Genomic DNA, 22,762 nt, shown 5'->3' on the forward strand with positions numbered 1-22,762 from the left:
AAGGGGATTCTGGGAGTAGCTGCCTCCCCAAATCTGGAAAAAAAAACCCAACCTTTTTTGAGCAATCGCTTGCCTTCAGAAATTGTGGGCGCTCCATGACAGAAGGCTTTCAAAAGAGAGAGAGAGAGAGAGAGAGAGAGAGAGAAAGAGAGACTGGGCAGCCATTGATCTGAAATGGTTTAGATCTCTCCTGCCTGAGCAGCGGGTTGGACTAGAAGACCTCTGAGGTCCCTTCCACCTCTTTATTATTCTATATTCCCTGTGTCCTTCCAAAGGAACAGAAATCTTGGGGGTTCTGTTTCTTCGGCCTGTTTCCAGGGGGGGGGGTCAAACGAACCCTTGGCGCCCCAAAACTGCCCCCCCCACATACACACTGAGGAAGGGAGGGGGAAAGGAAGGAAGCCCGGCGCCCCGACTGCCCCCCCCAAACCTTCGGCGTTGGCGAAGGGGGAAGGGCTTCTAGGAGCCGCCTGCCCAGCGGGTGACAACCGCAGGCAACTTTGGGGGAGTGGATGGGTGGGTGGGCTGGGTGGCAGCCAGGGGGTCCCGTAGCCCTCCCCGGGGCGGCTCCCCGGATTTTGCCTGCGCTTCCTCTCCTCCTCTCGCCGGGCTCCCGCATTCCTGCCGCTTGACTCAGGCCTGGAGGAGAAGGCGGCGGCGGCGGCGGCGGCGGGCGCTCGCTCGCTCGCTGCACCAGGAAGCGTGTGCGGCCCGCAGCATGTAAGGCGAGCGGAGGCAGCGCTAGACAGGCGAGGAAGGAAGGAAGGAGGAGGAGGAGGAGGAGGAAGAAGAGGAGGGCGACGGCTCGGCGGCCCGGCCATGGGGGACGGCACCGAGGAGGAGACGGTGGAGCTGCCCCTTACCAACGGTACCCCAAGATCGCGGGGCGGCGATCCCCCCTCCTCCGGAGGGTCTCCCCCGCTGGAGCGCAAGGGGACCTTGGAGACGCCAGCCGCGCCTAGGGCGCACCGCGCGCCCTTGGAACCTCTCCAAGCCGGGGCGCGCGGGAAAGGGGACCCCGGGAAGGGGCTGGGGGGGGGGTGGAATGGCAGGGTGACAACGGGGTCCCCTCCCCTCCACCCCCACCGTCGAGATCCTGCAGGGCGGGGAGGAAGGCGGCCGCGGCGGCCCGCCGAGTTGGGGGGCGCAGGGAGGAAGGAGCGCGGGCCGAGACGGGGGAGCACCCTTCCTTCTTGGGGCGCTGGAGGGAATGGAGTTGGGGGGCACGCTGCGAGCTGGATCGGAGGGGATGAGGAAGGGAATCTGGTGCCCCCCCCACCCCGCTGCCACTGTAGCAGAAGAGATGGCGGGGGGCAAAGGCGCCGGGCATCCCTTGGGACCCTCTCCCCGTCGGGGGACCCTCTCCCCGTCTCCGCGATGCGGCGCCCGGGAAGGGGAACGGAGAGACACCAGTTGCTTCTTTCGAGCACATCCCCCCCCCCGCCCGCCACTTCTAGCTTTGCAAGGTAGGAGTAGAATCCAGAGCCGGGCAAAGACAGGAGCCCCGGCCTGAGACCCCCCAACCACCCACCCAGGCGACCCTAACCCTTCCCCGTCCCGAGCGAGCAAGGGGCTCGAGCTGGCCAGGCCTGGCCGAGTGTTATTTTTCAAAGTGGGGGAAGCGCCGCCCCTGAATGGATGCAAGCCCCGCCTCCCCGCCCAGCTGGAACCGGGGGGCTCCCGGGGGATGTGTCTGTGTCCTGGGGAGGGGGTCTATGTGTGCAGCTGAATCACCAGCCCACCCCCACCGGGATTGGCACGTGGGGGCGGGCTGGTGGGGGGGCGCGAGCAAGCAGCCGTGGCGCCTGGAGGCGGCGGCAGGTGGGTGGTGGGAGGGGTGCAGAAGGCTGTTTCGGGGTGGGGGGGGCTGCTTCGGGGCTGAACGCCCCCTCTGCCTTCAGCAGTTAAGCATCCTTACATCAAAGCACTATTAAACTGTACGGTATGTTTGGAAAGCGTGATCAAGGTACGGCTGGCCTTAAATTTGGGGTGGGGGTGAGCTGGTGCAAACAGGGGAAGGAGCCCCCCCACTGGGCTGGGGGGGTTGAGCCTTAAAGCAGCCCCCCAGGTTTTTTTTTCTGGCTGTCAAGGGGTGCACATTAAGGAGATTGCCTTATGCCCATTTGGAAAACCTGAGTCTCCTCAGCAGTTATCTAAAGGTCCATGTTTTCCAAAGTTGGCAACTTTGAGAGGTGGGGGCTTGCTGGCTGGGGAATTCTGGGCGATGGAGTCCACACACCTCCAAAGTTGCCAAGTTTGAAAAAAAAATAGAGACCAGCGGCACACTTAACGTGGAACGGAGACACTTCCTGAGTGCAGCTATCAAAAGCCTAATGAAAGTGACCCAGGTGTGAATGCAATTCCTTCATCTTTGGGTGACCAGGTTAAGTACGATGTCTGAATCCAGCTGTAGGTTCATGCGGATGCATCCTCAGCCCCTAGAGCAGTGGTTCTCAACCTTTTTAATGCCGCGACCCCCAACCGGTCGTAAGTCGAGGACTACTCAACCGATCGTTAAGTCGACTACTCAACTGGTGGAGCACCGTTTGCAGAATGGGACTTTTGGCGGGCTCAGCAGGGCAGAGACAGCCTGGACAATTCCTATTGGCTTTTGAAAGCCAATAGAATTAGACTCTATTCAAGAGAGTCTATTCTATTGGCTTTCAAAAGCCAATAGAATAAAAGGGAGTAGCACAGCTAAGGAAAAGGGGAAAAAAATGGCGGACTGCGTTGTTTGGCGACCCCCGTGAAATGGTCGTTCGACCCCAAATGGGGTCCCGACCCACAGGTTGAGAACCACTGACCTAGAGCCTAACCTCAACCCCTCCCATTTGCTTCACTTGTCAATCAACACCCCCAGGATTTTTCTTTCTGCTCCTTCATTATCATAATTCTGGATCGCAGAGCGATAATTGTGGCCCGAACACAACTTGAACGTGCCCTTTAAGCTAAGGAAGTTTAATACTGGTTATCCGCATTTGTCAGTTCCAGATTTCAAAACAAAAACAAAATAAAAATGGAGCCTCCAGAGAGCAGGGCAGTCTACCTTAGAGAAGAGCATGCTGGGGAAGGTTATTAAAAGGACAGGACCTTGTTTGTGAGAAGGATTTGCTGAGTGTTTGGATAGGGGATGGATTGCAGAAGGAAAGGGAGTTGGGTTAGGTCTAGTAACGGGATCCTTCTGGATTTAGGATTTTTTTTTCTCCTTTCCATTGACTTGACGGAACGATTTTTTTTTTTTTTTTGGTAAAAAAAAAAATCCCACTTTTGCAAATCACGAAAAAACAGCCGCCGCTGCAGGAGGGGTGTTTAATGTGCCTGCGTGGGTCTCTCCTTCTGACTGCCTTTAGCGTGGAGGGATTTTTACTCGAGGGACACACACACACACATACACACCCCGAAGGAGAAGGGAACGGTTTTAAAATGGTGGATTAGAGGGCCCGTTGTTTTGGTTTTATTTTTAAATTTTAAAAGCACGTGGCACGCCGGGAAGGAAGGCCGTTGATCTGAAAGCCGATCGAAGAAATATGGGGGGAAAACCCACGACTTCCTTTGGGATTTCATCTGCGGGGAAAGATTGAAGCATGGGCTGTTGTGTGTTGTGTGTGTGGTCTGAAAAGAGGCCGTTTGGGCTGCTAGTCTCCTGGGCAAGTGTGGGCCCGCTTGACTGCATGTTGGTTAACCTGTGATTCACCTGCCTGGAAATGGGGTGGGAATTGGGTGGGGAAGTGTGACCTGTGTGTGATCAAAGATTTCAGCAATGAGGAATAGAATAGAATAAAAGGGCCACGGTTCCCGCGCTGATCCCTTGGGGGGGTGCCTGGCTCAACCTACACCAGTGTTTCTCAATCTCAGCAACTTTTAAGACGGGTGGACTTCCATTCCCAGAATTCCCCAGTCACATATCTTTAAGTGGGCTAGTTGGGGAATTCTGGGAGTTGAAGTCCACCCATCTTTAAAGCATGCTGGCTGGGGAATTCTGGGAGTTGATGTCCACACAGCTTAACATGGCTGAGTTGAGAAACGTCGCCTCACACGCATTGCCAATTAGTGTGACCAGGTCTGTTTTAGTTCAGAAAATTAAATTAATCAAATAAATGAGTGAAGTGGGTTAGAGGGTTGCGCTAGGCTGGAAAAAGATGGTCTGATGCAGTTAATATTTTTAAAAATTATGCTGAAAGTAAGGATTATAGGAAAAAAACTAGTAAGGCCCCAGATGGCTGAAATAGAGCCAGTATAATAAATTCAGTCTGCTGAAGCCAAAATGCCAACATCGGGCACTGAAGTAGCCTCTAAATTCAGTAAGTTGACTAATTCATTAACTAACATGTCCCTAAAGACTGAGAATTGCTGGGATTCTTTAGAAAGTTGTCTGGGACACCAAATGTATATATTACTTTAGTTGATTTACAAAACTGATAGGCTGGTTCGATCACCATTCAGTAGGAATGGCGTGACTATCAGGAGCATAACACTGTTCTTATTTGTGGCGATTGTTATTGCTATTTTAGCAGCCAATCCATTCTTTTGATTTTTTTTCAAGAGGCTTGTGCTAGCTCTTGTTGATAAAGTGATCTTTATCACTTGTTTGTAAGTTACGATTAATGATCGTAACTACGATTTATGTTCTATGACCTATCACTTTGTTGTTTATATGTACACTGAGAGCTTATTGCACCAGAGTCAAATTCCGTGTGTGTCCAATCACACTTGGCCAATAAAGAATAATTCTATTCTATTCTATTCTATTCTATTCTATTCTATTCTATTCTATTCTATCCTATCCTATCCTATATTCTATTCTATATTCTGTTCTATTCTGCATTCTATTCTATTCCACATATCCTATCCTATCTTCTATTCTATTCTATTCTGTATTCTATTCTATTCTGTTCTGTTCCGTTCTATTCTATTCATTATTATTTTTTCTATTGTGTTTTGTCTTAAGTAACTGTTTTCATGATGTTTTTAAGGAAACTTTTTTTCTCTTGTTTTTGAAAGCTATTTCCCCTGGTTTGGCACTCTTCTCCTATGTAAATAAAATGTTGCTTTTTTAAAAAAGACACAGATATGTTTGGTTTTACAATTCTCTTGAAGGCATTTTTTCAAATACATCCAAGCAAACCCTTGTGCATGGGGGATAAACGGAGACAACTGTGCCTTTAAATCATTTCATTTTTCCCCCCCCTTGCAATTGGTCATTTTGCTATCTCTGCTCTCCTCAGAAGCCTGAAACAGGCTTGAGGACTTCATTTTTGTTCTTTTGTCTCCAGAATGATCCAATCATTTTTTCCCCACCCTTGGAACTGCTACTTGGAACAGCCCCAGACTGAAAAAAAGAAGCCGGGTCCAAATACCATTGGCCAAGACTCTAGTCCTCAAACACAGGCTGGGCGTTTCAGAGCTGATCTTGCTGTGAAAATGGGGAGAGGGTTGGGTTACACGACCTGTGTGTGTCCTTCCAAGTTTAGGTTTTTGTCCGTGGAATACAATTTGGATATAAATCTCGGGCTGGGATGAAAACTCTGGATTTTGGATTCTTTTAATGGCAGAATAACCCGTGCATTTTTAATTTTTTTTTTTTTGTCTCCCTTTCTCTGATTAGCCAATTTAACCGGGCATGATGAGGAGAAGGTGGGGATGGAAAATTTTGAATTGCTCAAAGTCCTGGGCACCGGAGGTGAGTGGAAACCATGTTTACAAGGCTTTTAGCAAGCATTCCTCTCCGTCCCTTTCTCTCTCTGCTTCTCCGCTCTGTCTAACGATAGAGACAGCATTTTTTTTTTACAAAAAAAATAAAACATTAAGAATCGTGAAATTGCAGCTATTTTCCCCTCTGATTCAGGGGGAGGGAGAGAAAAGTAGAGCTCGGAACGAACACTGCAAAGTGAGCCCTGGAAACCAAGTTTCCGTCACTAAGCGAGACGTTGGTCCGGTGACATTTTGCCCCGTTTTTATGACCGTTGTTGCTCCACGAATTGCAGCTATTGAGTTAGTCACATGGTTGAAGGCAGGACGAGAAGCAACGGATGGAAACTCACCAAGGAGAGAAGCACTCTAGAAATAAGGAGACCATAATTGACCCCCAAAATTTCCGTTTGCTAAGTGAGACGTTTGTTAAGTGAATTTCACCCCATTTGAACGATCCTTCTTGCCACAGTTGTCAACTGAATCACTCCCGTTTTTAAGCTAGCAACACGGTTGTTAAACAAATCGGGCTCCCCCATTGACTTGGCTGGTCAGACGGTCGCCAAAGGGGATCACGTGACCCCAGGGCGACACTGGAGCGTTTAACTCTGGATCCAGGATGTGCTAAACTGCACGGAGGGAGGGAAAAAAAATAAAATTTGAAAGGGGGCCTTCCGTCTTTCCTGTCCTTTTGCAAGTTCACTCTTTCGGCAAAATATTTCAAACGTGCCCCACCCAATCTCATTAATCGAGAGCATACAGGGGAGTCCTCGCCTTACGGCCACAATTGAGTCAAACATGTCCCTTGCTAAGTGGGTTTTGCCCTGTTTTATGACCTTTTTCCCCACTGTCATTAAGTTAATAACCCGGTTGTTAAATGAATCTGCCTTCCCCATTGTCTTTGCTCGTGGCAAAAATGGGCCCCGTGATCCTGGGATACTGCGACCGTCATAAATACGAGTCGGTCGCCAAGTGTCTGCATGTTGATCACGTGAGCCTGGGGGTGCTGCAACGGTCATTAAGTCTGAAAAACGGCCATGTTTCGCTGCTGTTGTAACTTCAGTCACTCAATGGATGGTTGTAAATGGAGGACTGCCTTTGAATCCAGCCCCCTTTCTTGCGCTTCAGCCTACGGGAAGGTGTTCCTGGTCCGTAAACTCACCGGCCACGACGCCAACAAGCTTTACGCCATGAAAGTGCTCCGGAAAGCGGCCATCGTCGCTAAAGCCAAGACGACCGAACACACGCGGACGGAGAGGACCGTCCTGGAACATGTGCGCCAGTCGCCTTTCCTCGTGACGCTGCATTACGCCTTCCAGACGGACTCCAAGCTCCATCTGATTCTGGGTAGGAAGGGAGAATTGGGGCCGGAGGAAGAATGGATGGCGAGCTGGGAGGGGATGCTGGCTGGTCCTGCGGAGGGTTCAACCTGAGCCTCGTCCTTCCCAGACTACGTTAGCGGAGGCGAGCTGTTCACCCACTTGGACCAGCGGGACCACTTCACCGAGGAGGAAGTACGGTTTTACAGCGGGGAGATCATTCTGGCCCTCGAACACCTGCACAAGGTAAGGGTTTATTTAAGGACTTATTAAATCTCTCGGGCTGCCCGTCTGCCCGGAACGGAAGGAAGGAGCTGGATGAAAACTCAAGTTTCTGCACGGTGAAAGACATGGAGCTAGAGGGGGTCTCCATCAGGGAAAGCAAGAGGGCCTCTGAGCCAGCGCAAAAGGCACAGGGGGAAGAGTCGGCTGGTCTTTCCTCCGCTCCTGCGATCAAACAGTTGTCAGATTATCGTGGCTTGCTGGCACAAGGGCCAAAGAGGTCCCTTTCTCGTTCCTCAGCTCGGCATCATTTATCGGGACGTGAAGCTGGAAAACATCCTGCTGGACAACGAGGGCCACGTGGTGCTGACCGATTTCGGCCTGAGCAAGGAATTTGTGACGGAGGATGTGAGTTTGGTTTGCCAGGAAAGCTCGCTTCTTCCCCTAACGGCGTCCAGGATTGTCTGGTTCATGGGATCAGGGTTTAGATAGAACTGAGTGGAAATGGTGGGGGGAGAGTTACGTCTCTGTGGAGGAGGCCAGAATTGCTTGGAGAATCAGCTCCAGCGACCAGCTTTTGCCAACAATTTAGAACAGGGGGTCTTCAAACTTGGGCTTTTATGACTTGTGGACTTCAACTCCCAGAATGCCTCAGCCAGTTGCAGTTATCCCAGAACGTAGGATTAGATTGGGGTGCCTCAAAACTTGGCAACTTTAAGACTTGTGAACTTCAGGTCCCAGAATTCCCCATGGTTGGCTGAGAATTCTGGGAATTGAAGTCCACAAATCTTACAGTTGCCAAGTTTTGCGTCCCCTGGATTAGATAATCATCGGTTCTGATCTGGTTGCTGGTTTCTTTTCTTCTATGTCTTACAGCTGCACAAAATGTATCTCTTTATTGTCATCAAAACTCAATTTTTCCTTCCTTCCTTTCTTTTTTCCTTTCTTCTTTCCTTCCTTCCACTTACTTTCTTTTTCTTTCCTTCCTTCCTTCCTTCCTTCCTTCCTTCCTTCCTTCCTTCCTTCCTTCCTTCCTTTCTTTCCTTCCTTTCCTTTCTCTCTCCCTTCCTTCTTTCCTTTTTCTTTCCTCTTGCCACAGAGAGAACGGACCTTCTCGTTTTGCGGCACCATCGAATACATGGCTCCCGAGATTGTCCGCAGCAAAAGTGGACACGGCAAGGTGAGACGGTTGGGGGAAAAAAAATCCCTGCAACAAGCCAGAGCCCTGAAAGCAGATTTCTCAAGTATGGGAAAAAAAGGTGGCATTAGCTGTCTGTGTAGAAGCTTTGGATAAAGTCAGCGTGGGAAAAGGAAAGCTTTTTCTAACAGAGGGGGAAGACATCTTAGGGGGAGAAAGTGGAGGAAAGCAGAGGGAGTGGAGCAGAAGTAGGCCTTGATTTAGGTCCAAAACTTGGACCAGCATTTCCGTTGCTAAGCCAGGCAGCTGTTAAGCGAAGCATCCGTTTTATGACCTTGTTGCCAACAACACCCCAGTTAAGTAAACCGTGCAGTCGTTCAGCGAATCCAGATTCCTTCTCAACGGACATGCTAGTTGCACTGTGCCCAGATTTTCATCCCATGATCCTCAGGCTGTTGTGACCGCCGTTAAGTGTGGGGACCGCTCGTGTGTCCCCTTTTTTCAGTGCTGTTGCAACTTCGAACAGTCGTTAAACAGACAGTCGTAAGTCGAGGATTACTGGTATCATACTGGTTCAGTCCTGGTTTGCCTTTTTCTCCCCCCCCCCCTTGCAGTCTGTGGACTGGTGGAGTTTAGGAATCCTGGTCTTCGAACTCCTGACCGGAGCGTCTCCTTTCACCCTGGAAGGGGAGAAGAACTCGCAAGCGGAGGTGTCCAGGTGAGGTGGGGGCAATGCGGAAGAGCAGGAATGGGAAGAAAGAGACGGGGGGGGGGGCAGGATATGATCTAGGGCAGTGTTTCTCAACCTTGACAATTTTAAGGCATGTGGACTTCAACTCCCAGAATTCCACAGCTGTGGAATTCTGGGAGTTGAAGTCCACATGCCTTAAAATTGTCAAGGTTGAGAAACACTGATCTAGGGGCAAAAATCCATCCAGGTACAGGAGTGACTGAAGGAGGGAGGGAGCCGTGAAGTTGGTGGACATATAACTTGATTCCCGGGGAGAAAATATTTGAATGACTCCTTGCTGGCTAGGATGAAGCCAGAAGCAGGTCCATACTGAGGCCCTCTGCAGATGAAGGCAGGGGCAAGACGCAACAATGGATGGAAACTGATCAAGGAAAGAAGCAACGTAGAATTAAGGAGGAATTTCCTGACAGTGGGGACAGTTAGTCAGTGGAACGACTGGCCACCGGAAGTTGTGAATGCTCCAACGCTGGAGGTTTTTAAGAAGAGATTGGTCGGCCATTTGTCTGAAATGGAGGCTTGGACACAAAATGAGACATAAAATGAGTTTTTCCCCGCTTGCTTCCAAACTTCCAGACGGATCCTGAAGTGCAGCCCGCCGTTCCCGTCGCTCATTGGCCACGAGGCTCGCGACCTGCTGCAGAAGCTCCTGTGCAAAGACCCCAAGAAACGCTTGGGGTCCGGCCCAACGGGGGCCCAGGAGATTAAGGAGCACCCCTTTTTCAGGGTAAGTCCTGCACCTGCCGAGACTTGGAGCCGAGTTCATTCCTGACCAGCCTTTCGTTCCGGATTCCTTTTCTGGAGAACTGCAACGCACGGATCGGGACAACCCATTGCCACTGCGCAACGCCTGGTTTTATTATGTTTGGTTAGGTTTTCTTTTTGTTCAGAGCAGGGATATTTAACCTCAGTGACTTTTAAGGTGCCTGGGCTTCAACTCCCAGAATTCTCTAGCCAGGACGCTGGGAGTTGAAGTCCAGCCCTCTTCAAGCAGGATGGCTGGGGAATTCTGGGAGTTGAAATCCATCCATCTTAAAGCGTGTTGGCTGAGGAATTCTGGGAGTTGAAGCCCACCCATCTTAAAGCCTGGCTGGCTGGGGGATTCTGGGAGTTAAAGATCAAGCATCTTAAAGCCTGCTGGCTGGGGGATTCTGGGAACTGAATTCCATCCATTTTGCCAAAGTTGAGAAACGCTGAGCCGGTTTGTCTCTGCAGTTTAGTTATCTCTTCTTGCCAATACTTTTTTTTCCTCTCCAGGGCCTGGACTGGGTTGAATTAGCAGCACGCCAGGTGAGGCCGCCGTTTAAACCCCTCATTCGCCACGAGTTGGACGTGCGAAACTTTGCCGAAGAATTCACCAGCTTGGAGCCCATTTACTCTCCGGCTGGGACCCCTCCCAGCCTAGACCGTGTCTTCCAGGTGCGTCCCCCACATGCCATATTTCCACAGGTATTGCAGGTGACAGACCTCATTTTATGATTTTTTTTTTTTAAAGTCAGCACTTTCCAAGGGTAGGATTACGGCAGAACTGCCTCATAACAAACAATGGGTCCATTTAACCACTGCAGCCTTCAGATGTACGACCACTGGGTTCGCTTAATAACTGCCGCAAAAAGGGTCATAAAAATGGGTGAGCATGACAACGGTAATGGGCAGGAGCCATTACGGTCGTAACTCAAGGACTGCCTGAAATTGGAGGGGGCAGTTAATTGCAGAAACGCTGGCAGAAAGATTTTAATATTTGCAGTAGTCTGTTGAACTTGAACTACATTTCCCAGGACGCCTGTTCTGGGAGTGGGACCTGGGACTATTAGCCTGATATTCTCCCTACCCTTAAAGTTCATTTTGCCAAGGATATTATTACCAATAGGACATTATTGCCAGGATTAATGGTTGCTAGCGTGTTATAATATCAGGCTAACAGTCCCAGGTCCCACTCCCAGAGCAGGTGCCCTGGGAAGCATAGTTCAAGGTAATCAAATTAAAATTAATCGGTCAAAATTGTCATTTTGCTGCTGTGGGTTTCTCCACATATTCAAACCTCTTGGGCAAGGGGCCACAAATAATTGGAACAAGGGGTATTTAAATGAACAGAAGCCGCAGGGAGAAGAAAAAAAGATCGGAGAGACTTTGAAAAGATCTTTCTGAGTTGTAAAAAAAAAAAATTGTGGTTTTTGCTTAGAAACCAGATAGAGCTTTCTTTCTTTCACGATCTCAATCATTTCAGGAAGTGTCTCGCACAAACTTCCTCTTTTGCCAAAGACGGTGGAACAGAATAAAAATGGTTTTTGTGTTTTTTTTTTTTTTTCATCTTTGAGGACTAGATTTTTTTGTTTTGCTTGCCTGCCGTTTTGGCTACGAGTTTCAGAATGCTGCTTCAAACTTCCTCCTTTTCCTCGCGTGGATTCTCTTGCAGCCGGGCTGAAATTTGGGTGAAACGACACCCCGAGAATTGGGGCTCTTTTAATAGTTCAAAAACAGATGCTTGATTGTTCACCTTCTGTGTGCAAATGCCAATAGGGGCAAGTCCTCAACTTACAAGCATTTATTTAGCAACCGTTCAAAGTTACAGTGGGCACTGAAAAACGTGACTTACGACGGGGCTGATGACCGTTGGATCGTTCTTGGGCTCATGGGATCAAAATTCAGGTGCTCGACTCGCCCAACAAATTTTGATTCAGCCAATTGAGAGGCAAGTGGGTCAGGAAAATAAGTATGTTTATGGGAAGAGATGGAAGATTCACGTCCTGGTGTCAAGGTGCCTTGTGGCTCTGCTTGCTGATTTGTGCAAATCAGAGTATAGAATAACAGTGGGAAGGGACCTCGGAGGTCCTCTAGTCCAACCCCCTGCTCAGGCAGGAACGCCTACACCATTACAGACAAACGGTTGTCCAGTTTCTTCTTGAAAACCTCCAGTGACGAAGGAGAGAAGGAGGGAAGAAAGGAAGGTCAAAATAACAGAGGGGAAGAGATCTTGGAGGTCATCTAGTCCAACCCCCTGCTCAAGCAGGAGACCCTATACCATTTCAGAAAATGGCTGTCCAATCTCTTCTTTAAAAGTTCCAGTACTGGAGCACCCACAACTTCTGAAGGCAAGTCATTTCACTGATTGTTATAATTGTCAGGAAATTCTTCATTAGTTCTAGGTTGCTTCTACCCTGGATTAGTTCCCATCTGTTGCTTCTTGTCCTGCCTTCAGCTCCTTTGGAGAACAGCTTGACCCGCTCTTCTTTGGGGCAGCCCCTCAACTATTTGAAGGCTATCATATTCTCCCCCTCCCCAATTCTTCTCTTTTCCCACAACTCTTTGATGCATTTCTCTCTGAGGCTGGGCGATTGCCATGCCGTCTCTTGTTTTGTTTTGTTTTTTCCCCCCAAAAGGGATATTCCTTCATTGCCCCATCAATCCTCTTTAACCGCAACGCTGTGACTGCCGACGTCCTTGAGGCAGCGCTCGATGGGGAACGTCCCGGAAGCTCTGCAGTGGCCCGAAGTGCCATGATGAAGGTAGGGAATCTTCCCGGAAGCTGTAGGACAGTGGGGTAAAGACCACGATAAGAAATCCTGGCTTTCCAACTCAGAAGGCCTGGTTCACACAACTCGTTTCAACTCTGTTAATCAGATAGGTTTGGCGTTATAGAAATGGCTTGTGCCTTGTGGTGTAAAAAGTAAAAAGCTGCGTTGCAATGTTATCGTCGACTGCGCTAAAGGGAGTCGGGAAGTTGCTGCCTTTTTTTTCTTTGCACAATTTCCCCCCCCCACCCTCTTCCCTCCCCCTAGTTTTGTTAGGTTTTTGAATTCTTCACGTTTTCTGTTTTGATAAATCTGCAAAACCAAACAAGGAACTTCAGTTGCCTTGTGAAAAAAAAAAGCACCTTTGGATTCCAGATCATTCAGAAGCCCGATGAAGGGATTGTCCTTGCAATACTAAGAGCAAGGATCAACATTCTCACTCATTAACTCCCTCCTTCTCGCGCTCTTTCTTTTTCTCTCAGGATTCGTCGTTCTTCCAAAAATATGAGATGGACCTGGTGGAGCCCCCCCTGGGTGAGGGAAGTTTCTCGGTCTGTCGCCGTTGCCGACATCGACAAAATGGGACGGAATTTGCGGTCAAAATCATCAGCAAAAGGTAGCCATTTTTAATTGATTCCCTTTCTCCAAACGACGTTGGCGGGGGTCTTCCAAAGTTGGCCCTCTTGTGACTTGTGGACTTCAACTCCCAGAATTCTTCAGCCAGGCATGCTGGCTGAGGCATTCTGGGAGTTGAAGTCCACAAGTCATAAAAAGGCCAGGTTTGAAGAGCCCTGGACTTTGGAGTCGTACACATCGCAGAAATGTTCTATTTTATTTTATTTTCTTATTTTTATTTTATTTTAATTATTTTGGGTTCTTTTTATGCCGAGTCGATCTCGGATTTCTGACCCAGAAACTCCTAGGTCGGATGCAGCACACAAAATGCCTCAGCGAGGCTGTGAGCAGGGGCATTTATACACACGGCCCCAGCCAATCAGGAGGGGCCGATGGAAGCAGCCAATCAGAAGTGCCTTCTAACGCTCCTCCGCCTTTTAAAGGGAGAAAGGCCCTAACTGGAAAGTGGCGTGTTTTGCTATTCAAGCCTGCAATAGCTGACATTCTTCTATACTGCTAAGGGCTTGGGAAAAATCTTGAGCCAGATTTAAGTGGGTGGCCTGGGCTATTAATATCAGCCAGCAAGGAAAAATCCATTTTCAATCCTCTCGCTCCTCCACGTTAGTGAGAACACCACACACAGCGTGGGAAGACCGAGAAAACTTTTTCACTCCTGATTGGGCTTGTGTTCAAACTCTTAAAATTAAGAATTTTCCCTTTGGCTGTGAAGGTCAGGTCAGCTGTGTCGCTAAGCTACTGTCAAGAATGAAATTTTGGCAGCTTTAATTGGGGGGAAAGTGTTACTTTGAAGTGTGTAGATGGGAGAAACGAAACTACTTCGATTCAGCTGAAGACCGTGAGAGCCTGAAGGACACCAGAAGGGAAGGTTCCCATAAAGAAGTGAACTTGTTGGTTACTTAAGAGTTGGGGGTTTGGCTGGGAAAATTTTCGTTTTAAGTCTGTGAATTGTGGAACCTCAGAGTTAGTTTCGCTTCAACATAACCAAGCAGTGTATTCAATAAACAGTTAAGATTTTCGGAAACGGAATGAACCTGGAGTTTTATTTGGATTCTCGGGCTGGATACTACCTGAAGAGGCTGTCACGAGGTTAAAACTGGTGCTGCGCAAAAAGCGGAGGGAGGCATGGTGGGCTGGATTGCAAAGGCAATGAAATGAAAAGAAGGATTTCATTGTTGCGGAATCGGCTGCGATGGGCGGTGGCATCTTTCTCCTCCTTTACCCCCATTCAGGATGGAAGTGAACACCCAGAGGGAGGTGGCGGCTTTGCAGATCTGCGAAACCCACCCGAACATCGTCAAGCTTCACGATGTTCATCATGACCAGGTGAGGATTCTAATTCTCGAAGAGGAAGCATCTCGAGAAACCCAACCTGGTTAAGGATGAAAGGGTTGGATCCCGAGATCGGAGAGACCCCCCCCCAATTCAAGTGCAACCTCAGACATGGAAGCTGGTTAGGGGACTCTGGGGCTAGCCTCTTAGTCTAGGACTAGCCTACCTTGCAGGGGCGAGAAGACTAGGAAAAGATATTATTCTTAGTATATGCTAACATTGGATGTTCTTGCTTTGACAAAATATGAAGAGGCAGCCACTCTCTGTATAAGCTGTGTGGTACTTTTAGAGTTAAATTAGATGATGCTGGGAGGGGAGGGGAAAGAATAAATGTGGGGATTAGTTAAGATAAGAAACTATTGGCAAACACGATTTAATGACTGCTAATTGGAGGAGGGAATTGTGCTTGAATATTATGTGCTCAGGGGAGGGGAATTCAGATCTTGGCATCCACCATGTTTGTGCAGAAGGGTGCTGTACTAATAAAGAGACTTTAAGGTAAACAATGCCTCAAGGTTCTTTGAAATATCCCCCAAATCGGAATCATGACATATGGTTTATCACAATTTATCAGATTTACAGGGTACTTTGGTACTCATCATTAATTGGTTCCGGGAGGCACGAGAGTACCAACAACGAGAAATACCCATTTTTTCCCCCTAAGGAATAATGTAGTGAGTCACAAGCCGACAACGACAAGTACTAGCTTGTGCCTTGAGTACCAAACCAACAATGAGTACCGGGTGGACAACCCAAAATTGGGTCTAAATGCATCCAGGGCCAAATTTGATGAGTTTCAAAGCAGCTGAGTGTCAAGGTACCACCAGATGTCCTTTTTCTGTCCTCCGCCGCAGTATCATACCTACCTGGTGATGGAATTGCTGAGGGGAGGGGAGCTCCTGGACCGAATCAAGAAGAAGCAGCACTTCAGCGAGTCGGAAGCCAGCCAGATCATGCGGAGCCTGGTGTCCGCCGTCAGCTTCATGCACGACTCGGGAGTGGTGCACCGGGACCTGAAGCCCGAGGTACTAGGAAAACGGGGGAGGCTGGGTTCCCAGTGAGGTTCCGAGGGCCCAAAGTTGCATTTATGCAAGCTGGGCCAGTGTGCAATCAACCGAGGGGTGTGTTTGTCTCGGGCGTGTTGTGAACCGAACTTCTTGGGATTAAGACGTGGTGGGTTGTTTTGTGCGGTCTGATCAAAGGTGGGAAATTCAGAAGCTAGGTTGAGTGAAGGTGCCTCGTCTGAAGCTCTTCTTGTGAGGGCCCTGTTTCCGCATTCAAAGTTACGCCAGCCTCAGAAAAAAATGCTTCACAACCTGTATTCATATTTATGACTGTCGCGCCCTCCCCTGGTCATGGGATCGCAGTTTGGGCACTTGGTCCTCAAAACAACCGGTTGTGGCGTCCTGTGGTTGTATGATCATGATTTGGGACCTTCCCAGCCATTTTCTGGCAGAAAACCCTCCAGTGGGGGAAGCTGGATTCGCTTAATGACCATGTGATTAATAATAATAATAATAATAATAACAACAACAATAATAACAACAATCCAGTCTGAGCATCTGGCTGACTGTGCGATGAATAATAATAATAATAATAAGTTGGAAGGTACCTTGGAGGTCATCTAGTCCAGCCCCCTGCTCAGGCAGGAAACCCTAGACCATTTCAGACAAGTTCACCTGCTGACCACGTGATTCGCTTAACAACTGTGGCAAAAATTGTTATTTAATTAGGCCCGGGTACGTGGGATTCAACTTATGACTGCCTCCATTTAACGATTGAAATTCCGATCCCAATTATGGTCCTAAGTCAAGGACTCCCTGGCCACTGTTGTGATGTGCTTGGCTTTCTCAGGGGAACTTGGCCTACTGAGATGACCCTTCACGAGGCAGGCCTTTGCGCATTGTGGACTGCCACCATCTGTGCCCGAATCAGTTAACCGGCTTGCAGCGCACCGCGTTAAACCCACGGGGCAGGCCAGGGGCAACGAAAAGCGGGGGTTCCCGACTTTTGTCCACAAGGGTTAACAATACTTCATTGGGACTTTACTCCCAGAATATTCTGTACGCAGACGAGTCGGAGGGCGCCCCCGTGAAGGTGATTGACTTCGGCTTTGCCCGCCTCTGCCCTCAGAACTCGCAGCCCATGCAGACCCCGTGCTTCACCCTCCAGTACGCGGCCCCCGAGCTTTTCCAGGACGCCGGCTACGATGAATCTTGCGATCTCTGGAGCCTGGGGGTGATCTTGGTAAGTCAGCCGAGCTCCAAAGGAGAAGGGATTGTCCTTCAACCAAGCCGATGGACTGTAGTTTGTGTACGATGTACAGCAGAGGTGCCCAACCTTTGGGACACCGGGGACCGCTTCCGTGGAGAGAGGTTTTTCCACGGACCGGAGGGTGCGTGGTTTCGTGTGCGGCCTGCATCCTGCGGATGGAGCTTTGCTTTTTTGAGCGGACCGATTGCTGGCATGCTGCGGCCCTGTACCGGTCCATGGACTGGGGGTTGGAGAACCCTGATATATAAGTATAAAGCATTGAGGTGTGGCTTTTTTGCCATCAAGAAGTATGGGGGTTCAAGACCCAGCGTTCCCCCAGCTAGCAAGGCCATGCCAAGTTGGCTGGGAGCGGAGGGCGATTGTGGGAATTGAAATCCAGCGGAGTTGGATCGTCTTGGTTGCTTGTGTGTGTGTGTGTGTGTGTGTGTGTTCACGCGTGCGGCATTTTACTTTGCGGTTGTATGTGTCATTTGATTCCCGGTTAAGATTCAGACCTGCTTGTAACTATAGATACAAATGGGTGGTTTGGGGAAAAAAAAAAGCGTAAGAAGCAAGATTCTAATAATTACTTATTAACAATCTCCAAACGGCTTAAGACTCCTACTGTCGGGAGAACTGGAGGTGGGGAGATTTTGGGAATTCGGTTAGATAAAAAGTACACTGGATTTCTGCCCGAGCTTGTTTTTCTTGCAGACATTTCATGACCCAACTAGGTAACATCATCAGTATTAAAAGATCATGACAGCCGACCCCACTCCCTTTTAGCACTGATGGTGTTACCTAGTCGGGTCATGAAATGTCTGCAAGAAAAACACCAAGCTCAGACAGCATTAAGGACCCCACAGTCCTCCTCCTCCTTCTAGCACTGATGATGCTACCTAGTTGGGTCATGAAAGGTCTGCAAGAAAACCTCCAAGCTCAGAGAGCACCAAGGACCCCACAGTCCCCCTCCTCCTTCCTCCTTCTAGCACTGATGATGTTCCCTAGTTGGGTCATGAAACGTCTGCTAGAAAACCACCCAGCTCAGAGAGCACCAAGGACCCCACAGTCCCCCTCCTCCTTCCTCCTTCTAGCACTGATGATGTTCCCTAGTTGGGTCATGAAACGTCTGCTAGAAAACCACCCAGCTCAGAGAGCACCAAGCACCCCACAGTCCTCTTCCTCCTCCTCCCATTCTCACCCTTCTCCATTTTGCAATTCCCCCCCTCCCTTCCAGCACTGAGGATGTTCCCTAGCTGGGTCATGAAACGTCTCCAAGAAAACAGCCGAGCCTCATGGACCCCACGGATTTTGCTAATTGTTTGGGGGCATTGGGGGGGGGGGGGAAACCAGGGGTTCAGGAGACTCGAAAGGGCTGAAGGCACCGTTCAGCCCAAGCGCAAAATCTTCTGGGCAGACCTCCTCTCTTTAGCCGCCGCCCTTCAAGGTAGGACAGGCTGCCAGTCACACGGGGGAGAACGAGGTATTGCTGGCTCCCCTTCGGCTCACGTTTCTTCTCCTCCTCCTTCCAGTACACCATGCTGTCCGGCCAGGTCCCCTTCCATAGTAGCCTGGAAGGAAGCGCAGTCAGCCACGCCGCGGACATCATGCACAAAATCAAGGAAGGGCAGTTCTCCCTGGAGAGCGAAGCCTGGAGGAACGTGTCTGAGGAAGCCAAGGAGCTGGTTCGAGGTGATGGGGAATGGACAGCCCGGGATGTGTTGGGCGTGGGGAGGGGGAGACCCATTCAGGGGAGATGCCTGTGGAGATTCTCAAGTCATCTAGATCCTGGTTGTCTGAACGATGCTTTTTCAAGAGGCAACTGGACTTTCTGGTTTTTTTCTTTGAAGACGTTTCGCTTCTCATCCCAGAAGCTTCTTCAGCTCTGACTGGAGGGTGGCGAGTGGAAGGATTTATAGTCCTTGCAGACAGCTGGTCATTTGCCTTCTTTTGGAGAGTTGTTGAAGCCACTTGGAGGTTTACCTGCGTCCTCAGGCTCACCTGAGTGGTGCAAATGGGTGTGGAACACAGTCCTTTCAGCAGTTCCAGGAAGGCTCCACACCCATTTGCACCACTCAGGCGGCCCTGAGGACACAGACAAACCTCCAAGTGGCCTCAACGACTCTCTCAAAGAAGGCAAATGACCAGCAGTCTGCAAGGAGTATAAATCCTTCCCTTCCCCACCGTCCAGTCAGAGCTGAAGAAGCTTCTTGGATGAGAAGCAAAACGTCTTCAAAGACGAAACAAGAAAGTCCAGTTGCCTCCTGAAAACAAGCACCTTTGGGACTTCCAAGGGAGAGCGAAGTGTTCTGATTGTGGGTCCTCTGGCTGTGTTCACACAACGTGCTTAGCTCGGCTTGCCTTGGCCCAACACCCTGTGCTAACCTCGGTTAAGGGTTTGATGCTTCAGCGCGCGCTGAGCAGCCCGCAGTGCTTGTTGGGTGAGCCCGACTGAAAGTGTGGTGCAGATGTAGAAAATGGGTTAAACTAGGTTCAGCGTCTTGTGCAAAAGCAGCCTTTGGTTTTGCGGAAAACCCCTCAAATCCCACAGCGAAGGAGGAACCAGATGTTTCGCCAGCTGGGCCGCTTCTGCATTTAAGAAGCAACGTTCTTCCAACTTTCTTTCTTTGCACAGCCCAAAGGAGAGCTGCTACGTCCAAGGCCGGTGTAACCTGCCGTTATTTTGGATGAGGTTTAGGAAGAGAGGATGCTTTGAACCCGGAGGATCCCAAGCTTCTCGTTACATTTTAGGGGTCTGGGGGATAAAACATACGAAGAACAGTTGCAGGAATTGGGTATCTGTAGTTTAATAAAAAGAAGGACTAGGGGTGACATGATAGCAGTCTTTCGATATTTGAGGGGCTGTCCCCAAAGAAGAGGCAGTCAAGCTATTCTCCAAAGCGCCTGAAGGCAGGACAAGAAGCAACGGATGGAAACTAACCAAGGAGAGAAGCAACCTAGAACTAAGGAGAAATTTCCTGACAGTGAGAACAATTAACCAGTGGTTTGCCTCCATAAGTTGTGGATGCTCCAATACTGGAGGATTTTAAGAAAAAGCTGGACAACCACTTGTCTAAGCTGGTACAGGGTTCCTGCTTGAGCAGGGGGTTGGAGTAGAAGATCTCCAAGGTCCGTCTGTTATTCTATAATCCCAAATCAATTAACCAGTGGAACAACCTACCTCCAGAAGTTGTGGGTGCTCCAACACTGGAGCTTTTTGAGAAGAGACTGGACAGCCACTTGGCAAATACAGATGGTCCTTGACTTAAGACCACAACGGAGCCCCACATTTATGTGACTGTGAGACGTCTGTTAAGGGAGTTTTCGCCCTCTTTCTTGCTACCGTAGTTAAATAAGGGATTTATTATGGAGCGATATAGCATTGAAGGAATTAAGGGAAATAGGTGATCCTGTAGAAACGTATCGGCTTAAAAAGGGTATTTAAAAAAATGGTGAAAGAGGATTCAAAATCCCCTTTTTAAAAAAAATCTGACAGAACCATGGAATAAACGGAGATATCGGTTAAAACCAAGTGTTTCTCTTTGAACACCGGTGGTAAAAATGGGAGACATTCCCTAAGATTGAATGGAAAGAATGGGTTAGTAAATTTAAAAAAATAAATAAAAATCAAGATATGCAAATGGGAAGACTGGAAGAACCAGATCAAGAATATAACACAGTGAAAAGATTCTTTTACCAGATATTAAATTCAATTGCTTGAATTTGATACAATTAAGAGAAGCGGAGAAAAATGGAAGAAAAATTTGAGGCGAAAGATAACAACCAGTTAACCAAATTTGAGACGACCTGTAATAAAATTGGGGGGGGGGGGCGTTTTGCTTGTCGAGAGGCTGGGTTTTTTTTTTTTTGTGGTTAAATCTCGTCTCCCCGTCTCCGGCCAGGTCTTCTCACGGTGGACCCTGCCAAACGGCTGAAAATGTCCAACTTACGCTATAATGAGTGGCTCCAGGACGGCAGCGCCCTCTCTTCCACCCCGCTGATGACGCCAGACATCCTGGAGAGCTCCGGGCCCGCTGTGCGAACGGGCGTGAACGTCACGTTTATGGTGAGAGAGCCCCTTCTGAGCTTGGGAAATTCGGGTTTTTCTCTCCCCCCCAGGGGACAGACGGGATGGATGACGTGCGGTTATATGGGAAAGGAGGCCCTTGGGGCCGCTGAGTGTCATCGAAAACTGTCAGGACACACACACACACACACACAGAAGCAACCTCTGGATTGGAAATGACCCTTTGGAGGAGGCCAAAATGCAGAAATTATTGGTTGCGTCTTAAATCTGTTGGACATCCCCGTTAGAAAATAGAAGCTGATCCTAAGAAAAGACGGGGCAGTCACTTGCCTGAAATGGTATAGAGTTTCCTGCTTGAGCAGGATTGGGCTGGAAGACCTCCGAGGTCCCTTCCCACTGTTATTCTACTATTTTCTCTTTCTTTCTTTCTTTCTTTCTTTCTTTCTTTCTTTCTTTCTTTCTTTCTTTCTTTCTTTCTTTCTTTTCCTTCCTTCCTTCCTCCTTCCCTGTCTTTCTTCCTTTCCTCCCTATCTTCCTTCCTCCCTGTCTTCCTGCCTGCCTGCCTTTCTTCCTTCCCATCTATCTACCTTCCTTCCCTCCCTCCTTCTCTACCTATCTTCCTTTCTTTCCTCCTTCCATTCCCCTTCCTTCCCTCCCTCCCTCCTTCTCTACCTCCCATCTTCCTTTCCTCCCTCCCTCCCATCTTCCTTCCTTCCCTCCCTCCCTCCTTCTCTACCTCCCATCTTCCTTTCCTCCCTCCCTCCCATCTTCCTTCCTTCCTTCCTCCCTCCCTCCCTTCTTCCTTCCTTCCTTCCTTCCTGCCTGCCTGCCTGCCTCCCTCCCTTGGAGGTTTTCAAGAAGAGATTGGACAGCCATTTGCCTGAAACGGTTTAGGGTCTCCTGCTTCAGGAGAAGACCTCCAAGGTCTATTCCGATTATGATTTCCATCTTTTGATTTAAAGATCAGATCAAATCACAGTTTCTCTTTCTCTCTGTCTCTGTCTCTCTCTCTCGCCTAGGCCTTTAACAAGGGGAAGCGCGAAGGGTTTTTCCTGAAAAGTGTGGAAAATGCCCCTCTGGCTAAACGGCGCAAGCTGAAGATGTCCAGCACCGGTGCTGAGGGCCGCCGCAGCAGCAGCAGCTCCTCCTCCTCCTCCTCTTCGGGGTCCTCCTCCCGCCCCCCCAAATCCAAGATCCCCACCATTCGCCACGACCCTCCCTCGTAGCAGCCGGGGGAGGGCCCGAGCACTGAAGCGCTGGATGGGAAAAGGGGTATTTATTGTCTATGTTGCTGTTCGGGGAGCATCGGGGAGCCCAGCTTCCACTCCCCCACCCCTTATTTCCACCCACCCCACCCCACCCACCCACCATGATGTGATACCTTCATTTAGAATGAGGCGGGGTGTGTGTGTTTCCAGTTGAAAGCGACCGTTCTCTGTCGGAAAGGCCAGGAAAACCCGGGGGTTGTTAGGCAGAGATTTAGGGCGCAGATCCTGGGGGGCTCTGGAGGGTTGATGGCTGGAAGGGCTCCCCACATTTCCGAGCCAAATCGACATCCGATTGCACCACAAGGGCAAAAGCCAGGGAGATTTTGCTCGTCTGGTCATTTTTAAACGGGCGAAGCGTCGCCATTTTATTTCTTAACCCCTGCAACTCGTCTGCCGCTTTTCTGCGTGCGGGGAGTGGGGTGGGGTGGGGCTGCTGGCCCCCTTCCCTCCAGGCCTCGGTGGGGCAGGTGGAGCGGAATAAGGCTGTTGCAGAGACAGGGCTGCAGATTTCCAAACGGCCAGCAGAGGGCCGCGGTCCTCCTGGCCCTCCCTCTAGTGGCGAAGTGCGTTTTTGCAATCCGAACCGGACAGGAATTATTTTAGCTAATCACTGATGGGTGGG

The 22,762-nt window shown here is 49.5% G+C and overlaps 1 protein-coding gene across 2 annotated transcripts; it reads left to right on the plus strand.

The window, feature by feature from the left end:
- The first annotated feature begins 542 nt into the window (after nucleotides 1–542).
- Nucleotides 543–22,682, plus strand: RPS6KA4 (ribosomal protein S6 kinase A4). 2 transcript variants are annotated; one of them, XM_039363392.1, is made up of 17 exons: nucleotides 543–868; nucleotides 5,606–5,680; nucleotides 6,817–7,035; nucleotides 7,138–7,253; nucleotides 7,530–7,637; nucleotides 8,329–8,409; nucleotides 8,982–9,085; nucleotides 9,692–9,842; nucleotides 10,373–10,534; nucleotides 12,496–12,621; nucleotides 13,110–13,243; nucleotides 14,493–14,586; nucleotides 15,447–15,617; nucleotides 16,648–16,839; nucleotides 18,378–18,537; nucleotides 20,748–20,911; nucleotides 21,892–22,682. In XM_039363392.1, exons 1-17 carry the CDS (start codon nucleotides 820–822, stop codon nucleotides 22,096–22,098), a joined length of 2,313 nt encoding a protein of 770 aa, XP_039219326.1. In that variant the 5' UTR covers nucleotides 543–819; the 3' UTR covers nucleotides 22,099–22,682. The 2 variants fall into 2 exon arrangements, with proteins under 2 accessions (XP_039219326.1, XP_039219328.1); XM_039363394.1 differs by having other exon boundaries at nucleotides 16,726–16,839.
- Nucleotides 22,683–22,762: the final 80 nt, after the last annotated feature.

Source organism: Crotalus tigris, unplaced genomic scaffold, assembly GCF_016545835.1.
Source record: "Crotalus tigris isolate CLP2741 ecotype Arizona unplaced genomic scaffold, ASM1654583v1 scf7180000019553.37968852642:3898890, whole genome shotgun sequence".
NCBI lineage: Eukaryota > Metazoa > Chordata > Lepidosauria > Squamata > Viperidae > Crotalus > Crotalus tigris.

Coding starts and splice junctions, on each gene's coding strand:
- RPS6KA4 (XM_039363392.1), top strand. CDS start 820: ATGGGGGACGGCACCGAGGAGGAGACGGTGGAGCTGCCCCTTACCAAC. Junction 7,036..7,137: donor CAAGCTCCATCTGATTCTGG/GTAGGAAGGGAG, acceptor CGTCCTTCCCAG/ACTACGTTAGCGGAGGCGAG. Junction 14,587..15,446: donor ACGATGTTCATCATGACCAG/GTGAGGATTCTA, acceptor CCTCCGCCGCAG/TATCATACCTACCTGGTGAT.